The sequence below is a fragment of the Pseudorasbora parva genome, chromosome 8 (genome assembly GCF_024679245.1).
Source record: "Pseudorasbora parva isolate DD20220531a chromosome 8, ASM2467924v1, whole genome shotgun sequence".
NCBI lineage: Eukaryota > Metazoa > Chordata > Actinopteri > Cypriniformes > Gobionidae > Pseudorasbora > Pseudorasbora parva.
The window spans coordinates 19,670,839-19,695,406 of NC_090179.1; the positions used below are offsets into that span (position 1 = coordinate 19,670,839).

Below are 24,568 nucleotides of genomic sequence, written 5' to 3' on the forward strand. Positions count from 1 at the left end.
TCCATGCCCCGAGAAGAGCCGCTGGATGGAGCAGGTGAGGGCAGAGATAAGGCAGCGCCCGTCTCTAACCCCTCTGCAACATCCAGTTGTGATCCCCACGACTGCAGCCTTCGCTCCGCCTCGGCGGCAGCGGGACCAGAGCCGCGGGGAACACGAGCCGAGGCACCCTCCTCAAAGAGTGCCCGGCGGGAGCGCAGCGTTCTCAGTGGCAATCGCTCACAATGCTCGCAAGCAGCCCCCTCGAGGGCTGCCTGGGCATGCTGCGCTCCCAAGCAGGCTACACAAAGAGAGTGTGTATCCCCGCTCATGATGTAGCGTGGGCAGGGATGAACACACCTCTTAAAACTGCTTTCACTCGCCATTTTACTCTATCTATTTTATTTTCTCTTTGTTTGTTAATATATATGCAATATTTAACAAAAGGGTGGAAAATCTCTGGATATAGACAGACAAAAACACCAAAAAGACAGACAGGTTCACACAGATCGCTTGCTGAAGGCTCAGAAGCTAGTTCCTGTTTGTTTTCACGGACGCTTTATAGCTTCCGGTCGATGACGTCATCACGCCGACGATCGATCTTTTTTCAGATGGAATGGTTCTACAGGCGCTTCACGACGCATTAACGCAGAGGCGTTCTCACAGCGTTTCGACGCAGCTCGAGTTCCCCGAAAGGGAAGTGAATTTTGTCAAATTATCAATGTTTATTGTCAATGTTTTTGTCAAATTATCGTCTTTTTTATTAATGAATAAATTAATTTGTGCATTAAAAAAGGTATTAGAGAGAATCAATAAATTAGAAATTATTTACTGACATTTTGTGAACAATATGTAATCATGTAATCAATAAAATGTAATTGTAGTCTGATTATGAGTATTTTAAAATATAATATGATCCAATTAGAAGTACTTACATTTTGGAATCTGCTTATTAAACCCTGATTAAATATATCCAGTAATATGTATGAGAGAAAGAATCTTTTAGGACAAATATATTCACTGAAACAAATTGGTCCTACTACATAATGGATCGAACCAATGAAGGCAAGGCAAGTTTATTTGTATAGCACATTTCATACCCAATGGCAATTCAAAGTGCTTTACATAGAAATTAATTAAAACAGTGGTAACAAATGCATGAGAAAAAAAAGAATACCATATGGACGAATAAAAAAATTAAAACAAGCATAGTTAAAACAGTTGTAAAGATAATAATAATAATAATAAAATAAAAAATAATAATAATAAAAAAAATAAGATAAAATAAAATAAAATGGTCAGATCCACAATAATGGTCTGATATAAAAATAAAACATTCTTCAGTTTACAGCCTACATACATGTACCATCTTTATTAGAACACCTCTCATTCATTTCTTTCTCAAACACGTTCATAACATCCATTTTAATCACTATTCCCTGATTTTTACTCAGGAACCTTCTTGTTAAACCCATACTCACTCATCATACCCTCCACAGAATTACACATACTCAAACCTTATTGTCAAACTTACTATTTCCATCAAACCCAGTTTTCACTCATTCATGAACATGAATCCGACACATTCATTAGAACAAAACATCAACATTGTCCATGTCACATTAAAAAAAAGGCAGCATAGCCTTTTTGCCGTTCTGCTGTAATGAAAACCCCTGAACTGTCAGTCTAATGAATAGGCAACTGTAAAGTTATATTACTGTTACTTTAAGTTAGTTAGTCCCTGCAGATATGTTTTCAGCCTTCAGCAATAGAAGCTTGTGTCAGAAATGAAAGAGTTCTCCATCCTAACCTTGACTCACATCAACCCTCCCATTTTCTTCTGTTGTCTTTCTTTTTTTTTTTTTTTTTGTAGGTGTGTGTGGGCAGCAGGCATTCAAGACAGAGCCACGTAATGTGACGGTCAGGGCGGGGGCCACAGTTCTGCTGAAGTGTGAAGTGCTGAGGGCCTCAGGGGCCGTGCAGTGGGTTAAAGATGGGCTGCTCCTGGGACCTCAGAGAACGCTGCCTGGCTACCCACGCTACAGCATGACAGGAGACCAGCAGAAAGGTGAGAACTCAGAAGGATTGGAAAGAATGACATGCGGTGATTAAAAACAAACGTCTACGAGATGCTGAGATGTTTGCTGACATGTTGTTAGATGTGCATGAGCGAGCAACTGTCCCCAAAGAGTACAAACATGTGAAACTCAAAACAGCTAGAGTAGAAAATGTTACAGTACAAATGATAAACTCTGCAAAATTTTAGGAAGTATTTACTTACTTAGAGAATCTCACAAAAACTGCCTAAGCCACATTTCAGCCTACAATGTATAAATGTGGATAAATCTGAGAAAGTAAAGTGTATATTTTTTTAATAGTACAGTTTGGTATTATTATTATTTTAGTCATAGTTGTTGTGTATGGTTGTGAACCAAATGTACTAATTAAGGCTGTCACGATATCAAATTTACTTTGTTTATTTTGTGTTTTGTATCTTTCTTTTTTTTATCCAATAAATCACACAAATACAACAATTACATCAATTGAGTTCATCAATTTGGCTCTCTCTGGCTTCTTTGACACTAAAAAAATTACAAGGAGAGGGAACATACTGTCAAGTTCAACACAACTAATACCTCAACTTGCGTCCCTATTTGGAACCCAAATCCAATGCCTATACAAATTAGAATGCATAAAGCCTTTGGGCTTTATAAGCCTAGACTTTTTTGAAAGAAAACATTTGGCAGCTTGTTGTCATATCGGCAGAATTTATTTAATCAATGATACATTTCGGAAATGTATGGGATTTCATTCATAGGAGACTAAAATGCCAACCCATTTTTTATTTTATTTTTTACTTTAATGCAGCGACAAAATTCAGTTTATGAGAAGAACAGCATATTTTACTCCAAAATCGCGTTATAGCATCAGTTGAGTAATTGAAATAACTTCCTTTTGGTGAACTAATGTGACTTCTTATCACAGTATGAGTAAGACATTATATCATTGTATAGTATTCTATATGGTGAAAAAGGCTATGTCAATTAGAAGTGTATTATACATATATATTATCCTTATGCCTTAAAGAACACAGATAACCAGTTTTAACAGCCAGTTACCTCAGCTCCACCCACGTCCCCCCTCTTTGCCTATTTTCAGATTCTCCGGTGAAAAAAAAGGCATTTGGTGGGTAAAATGTGTGTTATTTTGGCAAGGTTCCAAGCTAAAATTTGAATTCCTGGTTCTATATATCACATAATTGAGGTCACTTCAACCCGTGGACATGGAAAACAACCCGCGATTTGACTTGCCAACACAGTGTAGTTGAGTTCTGTTGACATTTGACTAACGTTATGCATCACTCCATTGCTCTGATTGCTTGGTTGTAGGTCTATCCAATTGAGGTCTTTCCTGGTTCAGTTGAAACCAAAACACGTCCCATAATTACAGCCCAATGGAGCAGTATCAGACTCATATTCTGGCTAGAATTGAGTATGACAATGTCAGGCTACATGAACGCCACCACAAACTTTTTATTTGAAAAAGATTTTATTTAAGCCCCGATCTGTACGACTTGGGGGTGTGTTCATGAGAAACATGGCGGAATCAATGGATGCAACGTCTGTAGTTGAATATAAAATGTATTTAGCAGGGACACTGTCAGGCATTGTAATTTACAACAAAGCATTGTGATATAACAATTAGCCTAATATATAACTGTACCATTTTACAGTACCATTATAGATTAATTAAAAACGTAAAAGATTAAAACTCACCTGATTTTCTATAAGCAGAGTTAACAAACCTTGCTGTGTTTTCGTGAAATTCTTTAAAGGGATCCCCTGGTGTTGAGACTTGTATGGCTTAATATAACATAAATGATGTCTCTTACTGAATTATGTAGTAGAAAACCCATGAAAGATCTACGTTATTTTAAAAATCGTTTTTATATTTGGACCATGGGCGGCGCCATTTTGTTTGCGTTCTAGGTTGATGACGTAGAGTGGTTGAACTCCTCAATCAGCTGGCGTTACCCGTAGCTATTTTTACCACAACGCAACTCGAAAATTGTTTCAGAGTTAAACAAAACCAATGAATTGCTTTGTAATTGTACTTAAAACACACTCAAACATACATGTGCAAACAAACTCACCTACACAAGTCACAAACAGATCGGCGGCCGGGCACACACACCTGACAGACTGCGCGGTCTCAATCGAGATGTTGGGCTGCTCAGTCTCCATGACAGGGGCTGAATCCGAAATCGACCCCCTATACCCTGAAATAGGGCATTATTTGAAGGGACGGCCATTTGTAGTGTTGTCCGACATCATAGTGGACATGTTCGAGTGCAGTCATTCAGTCTCACGTTGCACCGCAATAACGAGTGTACAGCCGATTTACAACAGCTGTCCGACTTCACGCACCCAAACATGTGGACACAAACTCTCTCGCTCACACAGACTCACACACACCCCAACAGATCGGCGCGAACACACACACACACACACACATATGAGGCGCGAACAGATCGGCGCGAACACACACGCACTGCGCGCATACATCACTATTCCCTGTGTTGATATCATAGATAGACTGTTGATATGCAGTAGATTAACTGTAATGCCTATGTATCCAGCAGAGGGAAATATCTAGGTAGGATGATGGGATAAAGTTAACGTGAGGAAGAGAGGCAGGATGTTTTGGTGATGATGCATGGGATTGGTTTGTGCATTAAAGTTTGAGCACGCTCAGTGAAACCTCAATCTTTAAACTTTCACTTTTAAGACACAAATTACTTTCGCTACTTTTGTTCACTAATATAACTTGAAGGAGTGAATGAAGACGAGTGTGTGAAGTCGGACAGCTGTGTGTAAAATCGGCTGTACACTCGTTATTGCGGTGCAACGTGAGACTGAATGACTGCACTCGAACATGTCCCTATGGTGTCGGACAACACTACAAATGGCCGTCCCTTCAAATAATGCCCTATTTCAAGGTATAGGAGGTCGATTTCGGATTCAGCCCCTGTCGTGGAGACTGAGCAGCCCAACATCTCGATTGAGACCGCGCAGTCTGTCAGGTGTGTGTGCCCGGCCGCCGATTTGTTTGTGACTTGTGTAGGTGAGTTTGTTTGCACATGTATGTTTGAGTGTGTTTTAAGTACAATTACAAAGCAATTCATTGGTTTTGTTTAACTCTGAAACAATTTTCGAGTGGCGTTGTGGTAAAAATAGCTACGGGTAACGCCAGCTGATTGAGGAGTTCAACCAATCTACGTCATCAACCTAGAACGCAAACAAAATGGCGCCGCCCATGGTCCAAATATAAAATCGATTTTTTAAAATAACGTAGATCTTTCATGGGTTTTCTACTACATAATTCAGTAAGAGACATCATTTATGTCATATTAAGCCATACAAGTCTCAACACCAGGGGATCCCTTTAAAAGAAGGTACACCGCCATCTTTCAACGACCAAAGAGACTTGAACGCACATGATGACGTAAACACGTCTTCTCACGTCGTGAATACGAACATCCCAGGAGGACTTGAACGCACCATAAGGTCAAGTTTAATACTTCTGTAGGTTGCACTTGTGGACTTTCTGCGTGAGGGCGCCCTCCGGTGTCGAATATGAATGAGGCAAATTACATGTGAAACTTTAGCGCTCCATAATGCTAACACCGTCCTGTTCTGGATCTAAAGATATTTGAAGTAAAAATACAATGTTTTTATCCAAATGAGTAATATTACTAAAAGCCAATATATTGTCACATCCTTAATTAACACGATATCGATATTTTATGTTTTGAACATCACGGTTATTGTCAATACAGTAATATCACAACACCCCCTAGTACTAATGAACTATGCACTCAGCCATGAACTTTATAAAGTTTTTTTTTATTAATAGTATTTATTTTATCAATAAATGTCAGAGTCTGATAGTCCCTCCCCCTCTGCTACGTAATTGAATTAAAGGACAACTCCACCGAAAGTTTTATTTTAGCCCTTACATGACAACGAGATGCATTTAGCCACTTAGCCATTGTTTAAATTTATCTAAATGGTGATTTAGACGGCTAGCTGTAGTCTGGCGCTGAAGTCCCGTGGGGAAAAAAAGGCAAATAGTCCAGTTGGGAAAAGCGTTGTGTGTATGAAGAGTGATCTCATTGCTCTGCTCATTGGCTCGTCGGTTCTCAGTATTGAACGTGTCCGAGAGAAACAGTTTTCAATTCTGTACTGCTGATCCGATGAGGACCGCTGCTCCTTCAGTTACTCGCGCATGCACAGTATCAGCTGCTCGTGAGTTCATCAGATCTCTCAGCAAAACATGACTCAGTTCAGTGAACGGTTGGAGTTACAACATATAATTCAAGACATTAGTTTATTTCTAGTCAGAGGGACTGTCACTCATGTCAGAAAGTGAGTAACTAAAGTAACTTGTGTGATCAGTGCTGATTTGAGACGAGAACCGCTTAGAACGATTCAGTCTGATTTGGTGAACTGGTTCGCCCGGTTCACTTAAAAAGAACCAGTTGAAAAGAGCGATTTGTTCGTGAACCGGACATCACTAGAGTGATGATCCGATCGGGCTCACAAGTGAAGAAGAAATGCTTCGCGTTTGACCACAGCTAGCCGTCTAAAACACTATTTAGGTGAATTTAAACAATGTCTAAACGAATCTCGTTGTCGTGTGAGGGACCTGTTCCTGTTGGACAGACATTTTAATTGCATTTTATGTCTGCTAAAAGGGAACAAAGACACCCTTCACGTTTATGCCCCCATAGGTGCCGTTTTAGCTGAGTGGGGGCTCTGGTTTTGTAAAAAAAAAAAATAGAATTTAGGGATACACAGAGTACTTACCAACATGATCATCATTTCAGAGAGAAATAGTGAAGGTGAACGCATATACAGGTTATCCGCTTATGATTTGAACAAATTCAACCCAAGCGCCTTTGATGACGTGAATGATTACATTACTGTTTATCATCTGTCCATCATCTTCTAAAGCCCGCCCTGATGATTTCATTGGTCCGAACAGTTTCTGTTCAGGCATAATTACTGCTCTATGATTCAAGCCCAGACCGAACTCCCCGAGCTCAAATGTTGTGGGTGGGTTGAGTTCGGCTGGCATCCAGACTACAGAACGTCATATGATAGATAGAATATTGCGAATTGGGACGCACCTTTTGTTTTCTTTCTTTCTCTTGATTTCAGAGTGAAATATGGCCAGCAATGCTCTTGACAGATTGTGTGAGATTGCTATTATTACATTGTTGTCTGAGATACATGCACTGGAGTGTGCGGGAAATAATAAATCAGGGGTAAAAAATGCTTCTTTTTTTTCAGCTTGAAAGATTATTAGCATTAATCTTTAGAAAATGTTTTTCTCATAATCTGCAGATGGCTATAGATGCCTCAGTCTCAATTTCTAGTTTAGACGCAGCCTTCCTCATCAAAATGCGCTCAGCTCTCTTAAAAACAGCTTAGCGAGATGCTATCAAAGGGGTTCTAATTTAAGCACCGGAGACAGATTTAAGAAATTATTATTTTTTCTTGAGTGAGAGGACTGCAATACCCCCCACCCCCAATTTCCTTACATGTACATAAATAAATAAAGATAAAATCAGCCCTGAATTACTCTTATTTTTTATGTACGTTGAGAGTAAATTGAGATTATTGTACTGTGGGCTGAGGCACTGAATAACCTATGATGCTTGGCCAGAGTGCATTATGTATATAAAAAGGCCAATTAAAAGACAAAATGAAACAAGTCCCAAGCATCTGCTCCTCTTTGTAGAGGACAAAAGCTGCTATCCGGCATAGCAAAAGAGAGGTGGTTTGTGCCAAATGCAAGTATACATGCTTAAAAAATGCTTATGCTCTTCAATGCTACCGCTCTTTCTGCCAGGCATTGATAGCATGACGGATAAAGAGTGCCATGTAAGGGACAAATGATATCATAAAAAGACACGCTGAAAGCATCTTTAATGTTAACCCTGCCAACCTTAATCTACTGATACGCAGCTGCGTATACACACGAGCTCTCACAAACGGTAGGTGCACACACACACCCTCGGATGCATTGCAAAAGGAAATGAGTGAGAGAACGGGCCAGAGCCCCTGTCGGCGTTTCGTATTGGTTGTCAGAGGCATAATTATTGGACTTCTTCAAACACGCACTCGCAAACACCCTGAACTGCAACACCGCGGATGCAAGTACCGAGTGCAATTTCAAGAGAGTGGAAAATCATTAATGATTTGAAAGTGGTTTCCTTTCCTTCTATGATCACATAGATCTGAAAATTGCTGCTGGTTGGTGTTAATTATCCTGCCATCCTGGCTGACACCTCCTTTTTTTCAGCCATGGAAGTTGTCATATCAGGATACTATTTTCTGCATGTTAGTTTTCTTTGGAGGGGAGGAGAAAAGGAAAAAGAAGCAAAAGAAAAATGTTCAAAGCTCCAACAGCTTGCATAAACTTCGCCGGAGCAGCCATTAATCCTGGCAGAATGGTAGTTGAACAAACAACCCCTTGGTGGCACAATATTCTGCTAGTAAATAACAAGCATCTTGTACACAAAGGAATGATGTTGAAGGGCTGCATCAAACAGAATGAATCACGTTCCTCTCTCCACAGTGTTCATAGCTAATTGGGGCCGTTAATTTGAGATTGCATACAAATTTAGCACTGCCATTTGACAATTGTAATTTTTTTTGCTCTGATTTGTTTCTAGCTAATTAAAAGTGGATTTCAAGAAGCATTTGAACATGCCAAATCTCAAAATTCTTGCACTCTAAAAAATGCTGGGTTAAAAACAACTCAAGTTGGGTTGAAAATGGAAGAACCCAGAAATTGGGTTGTTTGAATGGGTCCATTTACTGGGTTCAAACAACCCAGTTTCTGGGTTTGTCCATTCCATTTTCAACCCAACTTGAGTTGTTTTTAACACAGCATTTTTTAGAGTGTGTAAATGTCACGGTTCTGTTTGTATTTTGCCCTTTAAGTTATATTTTGATTTCTGTCAAGTTCCTTTGTCTCAGTTTCCTGCCACTTGTCTGTTGCAATGTATTTTTTTATTTGTATTACTTTGTTACTTAGTTTAGTTCAGCGTTGTCCGGTTAATTATCTTGTTTTTTCCCTGTTTTAATTGTCTTTGTCTGGTAACCGCTATGTTTGAGTGTGTATTCCTTAGGGGTTGAAAGACTTCTGATTTTTTAAAGTTGACATTTATGTGATGAAAGTCGAGTCGACGTCGACTAGTCGTTGATGACGTCATTAATGACCAAATAAGCCTGAACCTTGAGGTTCTAGAGAACACAGATTTTCTTGTGCACAGGACATATGACAGCGCTGCCCATAAGGTTATTATTGGTCCTACATAACAGCTTCTGTATCAGTTCTTTTGTCTTATGGTCATTATATTTCTCACAGATTTCTGCTCGTTCTGAATAAGATACAGATAAAGTAGCCCAGTAAAGATCACATGTATATGAATGCATTAGTGAGTGATTGTGTGTGTGAACTACATACATTTCTGTGCTACTGAATGGTTTTGTGTGAGGCGCGCGCAATCTCTGCGTGATGTGCGAACAGCTACGCGTGTGCGTTTGCAATGCAGCACACATTAGTTTAGCCCGATGATTAACTTACGTGTACAATAAGTGTGCATTCTCATCAATTTTTAGAATCCAGATATATAGTCAGACATGTCTTGTGGAGAGCTCACAGAGTATGCATTTATATGTAATTTTTTTATAATTTTGTATTTTTGTTTTTAAGGAAATTGTTTATCCTGTTGCGCCAGCGACTAGTCGACGTCAAGCTTAAAGCGTCATGACAGAGCATTAAGGTCAACTAGTCGATGAGTCAACAGTCGGTACAACCCCTAGTATTCCTTGCTGTTTATCCTTGTTCCTAAAAGTTCACATTAAAGTTTATGCCCAGTTGAGATCTTCTGATTCTTTAGTTTGTTCCTGTGCTACTCACTGTGACGGACCAAGACAGAAAGACCCGATCGACCTGCTTATTGAAATAGCACAAGATGGCCGGTCCATTGAGTATTTTGAGGAGTTCCTTGACCTAGCCCACCTGCTGCCATGGACAGATTGAATATGAAGAGCATATTTTGGACTGGTCAGGGTGACCATTTCTTTCGCCAGGTACTAGCAGCAGCGACCACATGCTCCCTGGCCCAATATCTTGATCATGTGTTGTGGCTGAGTGGTTCTTAGGGACACATGTGCATTCCTTCCTTAGTCCCGTGACATCTCCAGTCCATGACCAGAGCCCAGTGAGGGCTCCACCTCCTGTCTCCAGTCCAAAGAGGGCTCCACCTCCTGTCATCGCTCCAGAGTCTGTAGTGCCTCCCAAGAAGATTGGGTTGGGTGGGTTGTGCTGAACTGCCTGAGATGCCATGGCTATCTAAGCTTCCGGCGCCTCCATGGTCCCCTGAGCTTCTAGTGCCTCTTCTTCAGTTTGTTCCTGTGCTATACACACCAAGACAGTAAATTATGGGAACCCTTAAAAAAAACTTTTAAAAACCCAAGGCATCAATCCGCACGCATGTAAAATTCTGAGTAAAATAAAAATGAACAAGCAAAATTGCATTCTGAGGTTTTTGTGTTTTGAAAGAAATGAATACTTTTATTCAGCAAGGATTCATTGACTTGATCAAAAGTGACAGTAAATACTTTTAAATTGTTAAAATTGTATATAGTAGTGGTTAAAAGTGGTGTCTGGATTTGCAACAATATTTGCTTTTAATTACAGGTTAAATTAAAAAATCAAAATATGAGGAGCATGTTATATTTGGAAGATTGGTTAAGGTGTCAAAATGAAAAAAATATTTGTCAAGAAAGGCTCCTGCACATAATTAAAATGGGTTTTACTGTATTATGAAAAAAAGAGGCATTGAAAACAAAACAAAACAAAACACGACATAATGCATTCATTGGCTACAAGTCAATCAGTTGTTAATATTTTGTTGGTTCTCCCTTGTTTTTGGTTACAGCATTCTCCTGGGCATTGACTCATTAACTTTGCACATGTCATGTTTAATGACATTCAAACTCTCCTTAAGCTCCTTTCCAACTCTCCTTAAGTTCTCCAAAGTTGAGCTTCATTGGTAGACCTGCATGACTTATCACAATTCAGGTTTATAATTTCCCTAAGGTTTCCAGTGGCTTTACTGTCAGGAGACTGAGGAGGCCACTTGAAGACTTCAAAATGCTGAGCATTGCGCTTTCACGGTTTGTTTGGAATCGTTATTATATTGGAAAATACACATTTGATATCCAAACAGATTCTCCATACTTGGCTGCATTTTCTTCAGCAGGATTCTCAAATATTGGTCAATTTTCAAAGAGCCAGCAGCTTTGTAGATCCTTCCAACACAGGCTGCAGACATGTGTCCCCGATATCATTATGTTTTCCCTGACCATGCATATACACCGATCAGGCGTAACATTATGACCACTGACAGAAGTGAATAATTATCTCTTCATCGCAGCACCTGTAAGTGGGTGGATATGCAGCACAGGGGTCTGGTAGAGTCCATGCCTCGACAGGTCAGGGCAGTTTTGATAGCAAAAGAGGGATCAACACAATATATTAGGTTATAATGTTATGCCCCTATGTATAGTGGGATCAAAGTGGTGTAGATGGACAAGCCATGAATTCCAGAAGAAAAGATAATAATGGCTGAAAAAAAGTAGACTGATAAAAGAACAATGAAGATTAGTTATCATACTCTGCAGAGGTGTGAAAGGTTTGCACAATAGAAACATGAATGGGGCAGTTTGCCAAACCAGCCATAGACAACAGTGTGCAAGTGGGTGTTTGCCAGGCAATGCAATATTTTATTAGCATCTTATTGGCCTTCTCTAAAAACTCACATGAAAATAGTCTTAGAAAATGTTTAAAGGGGGGGTGAAACACTCAGTTTCAGTCAATCTCATGTCAAACTTGAGTACCTATAGAGTAGTATTGCATCCTTCATATCTCAGAAAAGTCTTTAGTTTTATTATATTTATAAAAGAAATATATACTGTACCGAGTCTTTCCGGAAAAAAAACGAGCTCCTGGAGGCGTATCGTGTGGGCGGAGCTAAAGAATGACGATCGCGAACAAAGCGGTGACATCCTCAAGCGTGGAGAAACCCATGGCTATCTCAGCTAATACAGATAATGATCCAGAATCACATCTGAGGCAGAAATAAATTGAACAGGAGAAACAGCAACAGCAGGACGTCCGTCTCTGTGGTATGTACTGTATTTAGTGGCCTGTCAACATTTGTGTGTGTTTACTCGCAGTTTATGAGGACATGATTCGGTTTATAGACTATTGTATGCGGCTAAACCTTAGCAGTAGCAAGCAAAACGGTTTTGCACGTCAGACTAGTGTAACGTTATACATAGAACAACAATGGAGTCCGTTAGTGCATTTGAATGACGAAGCATTCAATCGTGTCGTTTACTGATGTTTACTCATGCGACGATAGCCGACAGCACAGACATTTAAAGCAGTTTTACTCACCGGCTGCTTCCAAAGCAGGACCGAACCTTTATCGCTGGGACCGCTCCGTCAAAAACACACTTCTTTGGTATGATTTGGTGAAGTCCTGTGACAGCAGTGACCGTGGAAATCCTCTTTGAGACACAACTGAAGCGATGTTGTAAAGCTTCCCGTCATTTCTGCGTTCAAATCGGTTCAAATGCAGCGCTGCCTTCCCAGAACGCTCGACGTCCATAGTCGCTCGACGTTTCCTCTCTCGCTCTAGTCACGCGCGCTCGCACCCTACCGGGAGAAGAGCCCGTACGGCCCATACAAGGACCTTCCGCTCTAGTAACGTCAAGTCGACCCATTCTCGAAAAAAAACTCTCCGAAACTTGTGAGAAACCGGAAGGAGTATTTTTAACACAGAAATACTCTATCAAACGTCCAACATTAGTTTTTGAATCTTTGTCTATGTTTAGAATGGGAATCCAAGTCTTTAACAGTGTAAAAAGCTCAGTATGATGAAACAGCATTTCACCCCCCCCCCCCCTCTTAAATAAAATTCATAGTTTTAGAGATAACATCCTCAGATTTTAAATGAAGCATGAGCAGATGTTTCTAAGTGTTTCTAATTTTCTACACTATACAGCCGCATCACATTTGTATACATTTCATATATATACATTAGTATTTAGTATTTGTATTTACATAGGCGATCTGATTGGCTGATGGCTGTTTTGGTGGTGTAGGAGAAGGGGTTAATAGTGCCACACATGCATTAGGTATAAGGGAACTAACCTTTTTAGGATGCATGCTGGGAAATTCACTAATTCCAAGAGACTTTAATGGTTATTTCCACATTTTATTAAATAAAATGAGTTTGGCCATGAGATTGATGGGGTCATTTTTAATTTCAAGTTGACTCCCAAGTATTATATGTCTGCACTGTTGAAACCTGTGCTGTATGTTCAGTCTATTCTCCAAACTGACTGACAGGTTGAAATGATTTTCTATAGTCCTTAACAGCATTACAGATGAAATCTATAGAGCTTACGTTGCTGTATTTCTGGATACTCATTCCATAATATCAAGTCTCTATTCTGATCCATTGTGTGAACAATGAATCATTGAAACATTACATTTCTCTCATATTTCTTTCTTTCCGCCTCATGTTTTCTGCTCTTGTCTGCTTTCTCTTACAGGCCAGTACCATCTGCAGATTCTCAACGTGAGTTTGGAAGATGACGGCCCCTACGAGTGCCAAGTGGGCCGGTCTGTGAACAGCCGTGCCATTGTGTCCCGTACAGCCTGGCTCAATGTGCAGAGTAAGCAAACCCATATTTTACCACCGCGCAAGGAGGGGGGTGGGGGGTGGACGCAAATGGAGAAAAGAAGCACACGGGACAGCTTTAGCCATGACAGATCGCTCAACCAGGACCGCTAATGGCTGCGCACGCACTGAAGAGGTGACACGCGGTGGCAAACCTAAGCCTGTCACCCTAGCCACATTCAGGGTACTAATGAGCCATGGAGTTTCTCTGCAGTGTGGTGGAGAATCCCTTGTGCTGCACTTCAGATAAAGTCCCATTGGTCACAGGTGTATGACAGCAGTGATAGCACGCATTAGTGATGTGGCCAATTAGTTAGCGCGCTTGGCCACATCGGATAGGGCACTTATAGCAGGCAACATCTGAGGCTTACCTGTGCGAACAACTTGAGCGGAAGGGAGGCTCTCCTGCTCGTGGGCGATAACTTTTTTCTTTTAAATTAGTTTCTTTATAAAACTCCACAGTGAAATATAACATGTCCAGATGGGTTTCACTTTGTCCTTTGCTGTAGAAACTTTTATGAAGGGAGTCAATTGAAGTGCTGCTATGGTTTTACAGAGAGAATGGAAGATTTGAAAAGTTGCACTTTTTGACCAAATGGAATATTTCTTACCATAGTTTTGAGGGGATGAGTGCAATATATCGGTTGGTGACTTGGCTATGATTCTCTTTGTACTGTGTGAACCTTTTAGGCCGAATTACCTTCGAGAACACCTGAAGGAAATTCATAGACATCACGGGGAAGGAGTTTGACTTTGTGTCAAATTGATTTTGGTGCAAGATGCTGGTAGTTATTGGTTCAATTTTGTGCAAGTGTTCTTTCCAATCAGAGTTCAATTTGAGGATCTTTGGAGCCGTTTCAACATGTCAATTCCTTAAGCACTCGAGCTCTGAGGATGTTATTGCTCAACCGTTCTTGAGTCGTTTTGATTCGGACATGACTGGAAGACGAGTGAGGTGAGGTGCTGGCTTGAGAAAAGCTCTCATTGGGTCATTGAGATGGCAAATTGTTGGATCTATTTAGAGCTGGACCAGAATATTTGATTACTGAAATATTCAATTATAGGTTGGTCATTGATTAAACAATTTGGATTCAAATATTTGTTTGTTGGGTTTTTTTTTTTCACGCACACCTGACGAAACGGTACTCATTGATGCTTGCATATGTTTACACTATAAAATTCTGCCGAAATACAATACTATTTATTTGCAATTATCTTACAGCCTAGACATTTTTTTATAGGATGGACAACTTTGTTATACTTCCTAAATATATATGCTTCTTCTTATCCTGTGTTTTTGGTTAAGTTGTATTAATTTGACATTGTGGAAAATAGAATAATATAATCAAAAGGTATTAGTCTTTTTCCCCGTTAGGGATGTGACGGTGAGGAAATTTTCCCTCACCATCACATCACAGTGCTTATGGACTGTGTGGCCGTGAATGAGTGACATTGCGGCCGTGCACAGTTTACTTTCGATTTGCCAACATTTTTTTTGCTTGAGGGGTGGGTTCATTAGTCTATTATTTTTAATGAAAAACACAACAACAAAACGGTACAATGACAAACTCTCTTAAATAGGCACTTTTACATTTCACTTTGAAACCAAATCTTCCGCGACTGCTGTTTGTGCCGCCACCCTTGTAAGGGTGGATCGCCTACAGTGGTTCTGACTGCAGGGTTGCCGAACGACTAAAGAAACGTTATCAGCGTGATGGTAGAAAACTGTACATTTCTTGTCTATAACCACCCACTGCAACTTATACCAACGACGGAAATAAGCGCAGTTACTATAGCAAAATATGTGGGAGAGCGTTGCTTTAATGTGACTATATTGTATTGCAATAGGTAGCACTTCAAAGTCAATACCAAATCATAACTAGTTAGCAAATCATTTATAATTGAAAGAATTTAATGACAAAATCCGGTTATGGTTACACTTAAAATAGTTACAAAATAGATGAATGAGATGATAAAACTTATACCATTAATCGTACCCAGCATGTATAGAATGTTACCTGAGAGATAGGAAGAGATAGAGAGAGATAGAAAGATAGAAAGAGAGAGAAAAGAGAGAGCAAAGAGAAGAGCCAAAGAAGGCCCTAGAAGAGACAGCCAGAGCAAAAGACAGCATCAGAGGAAAGAGACCCCCAGAGAAAAAGAGACCCCGATCGTTAGAGGAAGAAGACCTCGAGCAACAGTTGTAATCTTCTTTTATACATCCCTTGACCATGTGACTGAAACCCTGAGACATTCAAACTGACCAGTCAGACCAGACTTCCCCCACTGTACTACAGGTGTGGCACCATTTGGCCTACAGGCCCTCAACATCTCTTTGTCTTTAGGAATCCCAAACAGCCCCACTGATAAGAGAGAGGGGGGTGGAACACAGTAAAACAAATGTCTTTGTTCAAAGAAAAATATCAAAATATCTTTGATTATTTTGGATTCTTTCACCCTCGTTCGGCTCATCCGCTACACGTTCAGTTTTTAATACTGGTTAATATGTTCTCCAACTGAACAAAAAAAATGTACTACTATAAAATACTATATATTTTACTACTATAAAATATCAAAACAACAGTGTGCCGTGGTGGGCAAGTGATGTAACTGGTGTTATGCCTGAACACACATACCACCGACTATCATAGCAAGCCTAATATTACCCGTTATTATCAATCTAAATGAATCTACTGCGAAATATAGAAGCTTGTTACTGGGCAGACCTGTGTGTTTTGTATCACTAGTGCAATGTCCGTTCTCTGAGCATATAAGTTCTGCCAGAGTGAGGTGCGCCGCTGAGAATCTCAAGATTCCTGCCTTTATCAGAGAGAAGAATATGTTCAGCCCCCTCCCTCCGAAGCTAGATATTCCGTGTTGATTACTACCAAAGCTTCAAAGTAAAAAAAATATAAAATTGTATTTGGACCAGACCTATTACTTTGAACTGACAGACAGATTCAAAAAAATGAATTGTTCAACCTGATATACTAATCTGTAGTTATTTATGTAGTTATTACATAAACTTTTCATTTCTGAATACCATTTACGAATCGAAAACAATGATAAAATGCCTCAGGTAATGACAGATTGATGCAGTGATGAAATTCCACTTCGAAAGGGAAATGAGATTTCAAGAGTATTAACATATACTGTAATTTGTATTGCTATTTGGATGCTTGTTTGTTTGTTTGTTTGTTTGTTTGTTTGTTTGTTTGTTTGTTTGTTTTGGAGCTTCACAGACATGATGAGCTACTATGAGTTGTTAAATACGAAAGAAAAAAAAAGCTTCATAAAGCCTCTTTAAAAAAATGCCCTTTTATTTTACCTAGAAACAGTGAGGGTGAAAAATACAATAATTATATACATTCAAGGTTTGGTATTCCATCACTTTTCTTAGTTTAGGCATGTATGTATACATTTGTTTGTAGTTTATTGCTTGTGTAATGTACCTTTAAAGATGAATCTGGTGCGTCGCGTGGCAGATGGATGTTACTGAGCATGCTCACTGGTCCACGTCACATCACTGTATCATTCCTTCACTTAGGCTTCTCTCACGTTCACACTCTCTAATGTATGCGTAATCCTCCCTGTTTCGCAACTTCTCTCTTTTTTTCTTCCCACTCTCTATCCATCTATCTATCCATCTATAGCTCAATCCCTTTCAGAGTCTCTGTCTTTTGCTTTCCTTCTATCTCTTCTGCCTCCTGTGGTGGGAGCCAGCCCATATGTCTAAGTTAGGGGGTCTTGAAAGCCCCTTTTATTCGCCAGTCATCAAGCATTCACTTCCTCTTCTCTCCGTGTGTGTGTGTGTGTGTGTGTGTGTGTGTGTGTGTGTGTGTGTGTGTGTGTGTGTGTGTGTGTGTGTGTGTGTGTGTGTGTGTGTGTGTGTGTGTGTGTGTGTGTGTGTGTGTTTATAATGGAGGGCAGTTGCTGTGGTGACTGCTTTTCTTTTGCCTGGAAAGGCAGCAGGTTTTATTGACAGCAATGAAAAAGAGAAAGGACAAGACAGTGAAGATAGTTATAGCTGTAACAGAATCTCAGTTACACACGCACACACACACACACACACACCGACACACACACACACACACACATAATTATTATTATTAAATGCAGTAACAATTATGTGATTCAAATCTGTTTTTTGTTGTGTTTTTTTGCACGTATGCTGGAAAGAGTCAATATGTTCAAAGATAATTTAATAATACATTTTTATTATATATATATATATTTGACTATTCAAATTTTTTCCAATGTCTATGTGTTGCCACAATAATGTAGGCTATAATGTCTTATCTTACTTAACAGTATTAACTTTTCAGTTTATTTATTTGATTACCACATTTATTTGAGCAAGCTTTTCTGCTTATGTGAAAAATGCTTCAGTCTGTTTTACTTCTTGATTAGTGTTTCCATATATAACTGAAATATTATAGGCTAATTTTTGTTTATATGATGTTTTGAAATGGACGTTTGCAAATGCGAGTGCTGAAGGCAGCAGTATTTTCCCATCCATTACCTCACCATTGCACCCATTCGGGGCTGGATTTTTGCTGTGTCTGCTTCTAATCTACCTCAGTAAATCCAATCCAAATGGCATAATGTCTTTACAGAGGGGAGTGGTGAGGTGGGGGAAAAGGGAGAGAAAGACAGAGTGAGAGACTAAAAGATGAGGCAGGGTCTTAATTGGATTCCCTGTGTCCATGTGATATGTTTTATAATGGCCTAATTCAAGATGAATCACCCTTGGCTTGCTAGAAGCCAAGCGCGTGGCCACAGCATCAATAGCTATGCACAGGCACTGCCGTGAAGCTTTCTCAAGACTTCCATGTGTGTTTTTCTTCTTTGTCCCACATAGACAGAAGATAACCATGGCTGTCACTTCAAGTGGCACCTTATAATCCTGAACAATAATGCGGCCATGTCTTTTTTCTCGTTTGATCCTGACTAGCTTTTATAGCAAACCATTGTTGAACCATTGTTTCAGAAATACAAACAGGTTCAAATCTGAACCAAAAGCTTATTTTTTGCCTGTTTAAAATAGTTACTTGTGGAAATCTGTCTTTGTCTTAGAGTTAAGAATACCACTTTACATCTCACAGTTGTGACTTTAATTCTTAGTTGTGTCTTTGTCTTACAGTTGAAGTTCATCTTACTTTGTTTCTTGTAATTGTAACCTTAAATCTCACAATGTGACTTTTTTCATTTTAAACTATTTCAGAGTTACCTGATATATTTGTTTGTTTGTTTATTTGTCTATTTTACTGAGGTGAAAACAGGTTTGCATGGTAAACCTTAAATCATAGATATAAAATAAAATACACTATGTTGCCAAAAGTTTTGAGACGCCTGCCTTTACATGCACATGAACTTTAATGACATCGTATTCTTAAGCCGTAGGGTTTAATATTGAGTTGGCCAGCCCTTTGCATCTATAACAGCTTCAAATCTTCTGGGAAGGCTTTCCACAATGATTGGGCTGTATGTTTATGGTTATTTTTGATCATTCTTCTAGAAGTTTATTTGTGAGGTCAGACACTGATGTTCCACTCTAATTCATCCCAAAGGTATTCTATCAGGTTGAGGTCCCACAAACTGTCTTGGTATGCTGAAGCATTCATTTCTTTTCACTGGAGCAAGCCCAACCAATGAAAAACAACCCCACACCATAATCCCCCCTCCACCAAACATAATACTTGGCACAATGCAGTCAGGCAAGTACTATTCTCCTGGCAAACGGCAAACCCAGACTTGTCCATCGGATTGACAGACAGAGAAGAGTGATTCGTCACTCCAGAGAACACATCTCTACTGCTCTAGAGTCCAATGACAGCGTGCTTTACACCACTGCATCCGACGCTTTGCATTGCGCTTGCATAGAGGCTTGGATGCAGCTGCTCGGCCATAGAAACCCATTCCATGGAGCTCTCTACGCTGTTCTTGAGCTGATCTGAAGGCCACATAAAGTTTTGGAGGTCTGTTCCAGACTTCTGCTCACTGTGGAGCTCAGTATGTGAAGACCCCTCTCTGTGATTTTACGTGGCCTACCATTTCGTGGCTGAGTTGCTGTTGTTCCCAATTACTTCCACTTTGTTATAATACCACTAACAGCTGACCGCAGAATATTTAGTAGTGAGGAAATGTCACTAATAGACTTATTACAAAGGTGGCAACTAGGCATGTGTCGGTATCAAATGTTCATGTTGCGATTAATTGCTGAAGCTTTTAATATCACGGTATACTTTATTAACATGATATTGAAATATGTTGCAAAAAAAGAGTTGTCATACTATAGCAGGTTTAATAATTTTCTCATAACAAAAAACAAACAAACATTTAAATACAATGAAGTAATACAAAGAAATGTATAAAGTAAACAAATATTTAAAACATTAAATTGCAAATGAATTATAAAGAACAAAAGGTAGGCTATCACTTTACAAAAACGTCTCACTAGTAGTTAATGCTAGTTAATGCATTAACTAACATTAACAAAGAGCATAGCTACATTTGTTACAAAGTTATTTTTTGTTATCATCAGTTAAAAATCGAACTGTTAATGTTAGCTCAGATCAATTTAACAAAATTGTAATACAACTATTGATTTTCATAATGTATTAGTTAAATGTACATTTTAAAAAATTTAATAAAATTGATGATTAATGATGTGCAGTTGACGCTCATCTGCCATCCCGCCACCGGTCTCGCACTGCTCTCTCATGGCTCTCGCCTGCCTGCTTATCACAGTAATGCATTGCTTTCCATAAAAAGTAACTAAGTGGAGAAATTTGTTACTTTTTTATAGAGTAATGCAATAGTGTCTCACATTACTTTTAATTAAAACCTTCCTCAACACTGGTTATATCTTTGAAGAATTGGTTTACCTTTTTCTTTATGGATTATTGGATGGATGGATAGATGGATGGATGGATTGATGGATGGATGGATGGATGGATGGATGGATGGATGGATGGATGGATGGATGGATGGAATTTGAAGTAAATTGGCTTTATTTCTGAACTTTCGGATATGACACAGAATGTCCAGCAATATCGTGACACACCGCTTCTCTCAGCTGGAATCTCATTCCTGATGAGAGTCACTATTTAGTCGCCATGATCTCGGTTTTCTTCAGGCATCTCTTTGCCGCCCACATTCAGTATCTGAGTCATGAACTGTGCCACATAAACGTGATTGTCACTCACATTAAGTCAACTGCACGTCCTAGTGCTCCAGCCCGGAGGTGTTTTTTGCTTCTCTGCATAGCCTCAGACTAAATATAAATGCAAAACTGTGTCTAACACAGCTTCCTCAAAAATAGATGAAGCTTTAAAGAGGCTCATTGGTTGGCTGATACATATAATGGGAGTGATTTAGTCAGGTGGCATTCTGAGATCAGATGATTTGCTCAAAAACGAACAAACGAACAAACATATATATTTCTAAATCTTAATGCCCATGTGGAAACTCCTATTGAGATTAATGGGAATGCTAACAGTTAACTATCTGCTGTAATTATAGATTTCGAGAGTAATGACACTGGGAACACAACTTAAAAGCTAATATTTTTGGTATCATTTTATTATATTTAAAATATGTTAGTGCCATTGTTTTGTCTCAAAATGGCACTTTATTATTTCTCTAAGGCACATTTAGAAAAGCTGCTTAAGAGCCGTAATTTAACTATGGCCTAATCCTGGTTTAATCTAAGCCTTTTCTGTGAACCAGGCCTTTATGACTAAATATAGAGTCAGACGCCAGAGTCTTCAGCCATCATGGCCGCCACGCCAGAGTCTTCAGCCATCATTACTGGCATGCCAGAGTCCTCAGCCATCATGGCTGCCATGCCAGAGTCTTCAGCCATCATTACTGGCATGCCAGAGTCCTCAGCCATCATGGCCGCCATGCCAGAGTCTTCAGCCATCATTACTGGCATGCCAGAGTCCTCAGCCATTATTGCCGCCACACCAGAGTCTTCAGCCATCATGGCCGCCACGCCAGAGTGTTCAGCCATCATTACTGGCATGCCAGCGTCCTCAGCCATCATGGCTACCACGCCAGAGTCCTCAGCCATCATGGCCGCCATGCCAGAGTCTTCAGCCATCATGCCTGTCTGGCCAGAGTCTTAAGCCATCATGGCCGTCTCGCTAGAGTCTTCAACCATCATGTCAGTTACGCCAAAGTCTTCAAACATCAAGCCTGCCACCAGATCAGTCTCAGGTGAGCAAAACTAAAATCCAGCATGGCAGATCCACCGCAAGCATATCAAGACCTGCACTCTCAAGACCACCAACCTCCTGGAGGTTGATCTATTGTCCACAATGTTCAAAGTGACTGCCATTTTGTGTTTGGGCTGCACACACTTTTCCTAATTCCGTTGAGATGGCAACGTCAGCGGTTGCCTTGGTCTCTGAGCCCCCTTCAACCACATGGACCTGGCCCTTCATCCCTCTCCCCATTCCGCCTCCACTCCATCAGCCTCCTCTGGGTCCATGGACCTTTATTTTGACATTTTGCTGTCTTTGCCAGTGTTCAGTTCCAGTGTGTTTAGTTAATTTAAATTGTTTAAATTGAAAGTCTCACGACTCTTGACAGGCCTCATTGCCACTGTGCATTTATACCCTCAGTTAGCTTCTGTTCTTTGTTTTGTTAATATTATTGGATATTATCTTTGTTTGTTTCTTGATTTCTATCAAATATTACTTTACTGTTCTTCACGCCACAACACTCTGGATCAACCAACCAGCACTTGTGAGAGCTTTCAGTTAAAACGGCTCAAACATCTATTTTAGTCTGAGACTAACCTAAGCCTTGTTTGTGAATCCAGCCATTAATATTTTAGTTTTAAATAATATTTCATATGACAGATGATGATGATGATGATGATGATGATGATGATGATGATGATGATGATGATGATGATGATGATGATTCTTAGTAGTAATAGTATATAATAGTTTAGCTGTGAATAGACATAATATAATGTTATTATTACATGTATTGTATCTAGATATTTATTATACAATGTATTTTACATTATAGATATATTTACATATATAAATATTGTAATAACTAATAAATTAAAGGGTTACTTCAGCGATTAGCATATGGCTTTGTATCAGTAGAAACCCTGGAGTATATTCAAATGATTGTGCTTTCCCCCCTCATATCCCCCTGAGACAAGAGATTTATGCATTTTATTTCTGGAAAAATTCCTCCTATGATGCAAATTGACGATTTTTGCATCATAGGAGGAATGCTTGCCCAAAGGCTAAAGACTACAGCCAGCAGAGGGAGCCATTTCCGCATGTTTTGAATGCATGTTCATGCATGTTCTGCATGAATCTGCGTATGGGGGATGGGAGATTACTCTCAGCTTGCAGGGAGAGCTCAGCTGGCAGCTACAGGCACTCATTTAAACGGAGCTATTGTGTGCATGCAATGTAAGTCTTTTAACTTCTCAAATTAATTTCTATGAAAGTTAAGCTTGTAAAGGCATGAACTGAAACGCGCCAGACTGAACTCACGTTGTGAATGTATGCCGCGAGTGTAGTCGCGATTACCTCAGCTCTCATCACTCCTGCAGTTAGTGCTCAGTGCTGTGATACTCGCGCGGTGACTCATTCATTATATTGAACAGACACGTTCAGTTTTTAATTGTAGTGTCTTCTCTAACTCAGTCACTGTAATCAAGTTGGTGGCGTTGGGAATGGCCTCACAGGGCAGCGAAGCATTCTGGGAATTGTAGTCTTTCATCCCCATGGGACAAAAATACATTTTCTGTCTTTTCTCAGTCTAGAAGACACCAAATTCAAAAATAATTTCACATTTCTACTGCATTGATGACCCAGTTTAAATACAGATTCATCTTCCCAGCGCTGAAGTACCCCTTTAATGAATTGGATGTTCAACCACAAATCATGAATGTCAACTTTATCTGGTAAGTGTCTTACTAGAGATCAAGTCTCATTGAAATTATTTGAACCTTCACCTAGCATTGCATTTAAACAGCAAGATTTCTACCAATTTTCTCTGGAAAATGCTGTATTGTTAGAGCGCTATTGTCTATTGGGACTGTGTGTCATGTAGGGAAGTGGATTCAAGCCTCTAAATTATGGTTGGTAACTGGTTCGGACACTATTTTGTTTATCATATGTCGGTTTGATTTACGCAAATCAAGACTTGTTCCGTTGAGTGTTGAAAGTGTTTTTGTCATATGCGGTGGGCTAAAAATGAAGAATGCAAGAGCAGGAAAGACAGAGAGAGGAAGAAATAGCTGTTATCTCTGTTGCCTCAGATGCACCTGCTGTACTCTTCAGACAGGAACGAGATGGGAGGAGATGAGAGGAGAAGTGCAGAGCGAAGGAAGAGGTGGAAAGATCAGTGGTATGAAGACGAGAAGATGAGATGAAATGAGAGAGGGAATGAAAGAGAGAGAGCAGAGGATGAGAAATGGGACTGCTTCAATGGCTCTTAGCTTCAAAGCTCACACCTGAGCCCAGCGTAACCATGTGTATGTATGTGTGTGAGTGTGTGTGTGTGTGTGTGTGTGTGTGTGTGTGTGTGTGTGTGTGTGTGTGTGTGTGTGTGTGTGTGTGTGTGTGTGTGTGTGTGTGTTTGTGGATGAGTGTATTCAAGCCTTTTGAGGCATGTCTGGTCAAAGCTTGTTAACAGACTCTGTTTGCTCATGTGGTCTAACAAGGCTCTGGTGTGTGTGCGTGTGCGTGTGCGTGTGTGTGTGTGTGTGTGTGTGTG

The 24,568-nt window shown here is 39.8% G+C and overlaps 1 protein-coding gene across 2 annotated transcripts in view; it reads left to right on the plus strand.

The window, feature by feature from the left end:
• The window catches only part of nphs1 (NPHS1 adhesion molecule, nephrin), a 131,505-nt gene that overhangs the window by 35,847 nt on the left and 71,090 nt on the right, over positions 1–24,568 (plus strand). For both annotated transcript variants that reach the window (XM_067450281.1, XM_067450280.1), the window contains exons 3-4: positions 1,850–2,044; positions 13,683–13,805. In XM_067450281.1, the coding sequence (XP_067306382.1) occupies positions 1,850–2,044; positions 13,683–13,805 (318 nt within the window). The remainder of the gene's footprint in view (positions 1–1,849; positions 2,045–13,682; positions 13,806–24,568) is intronic.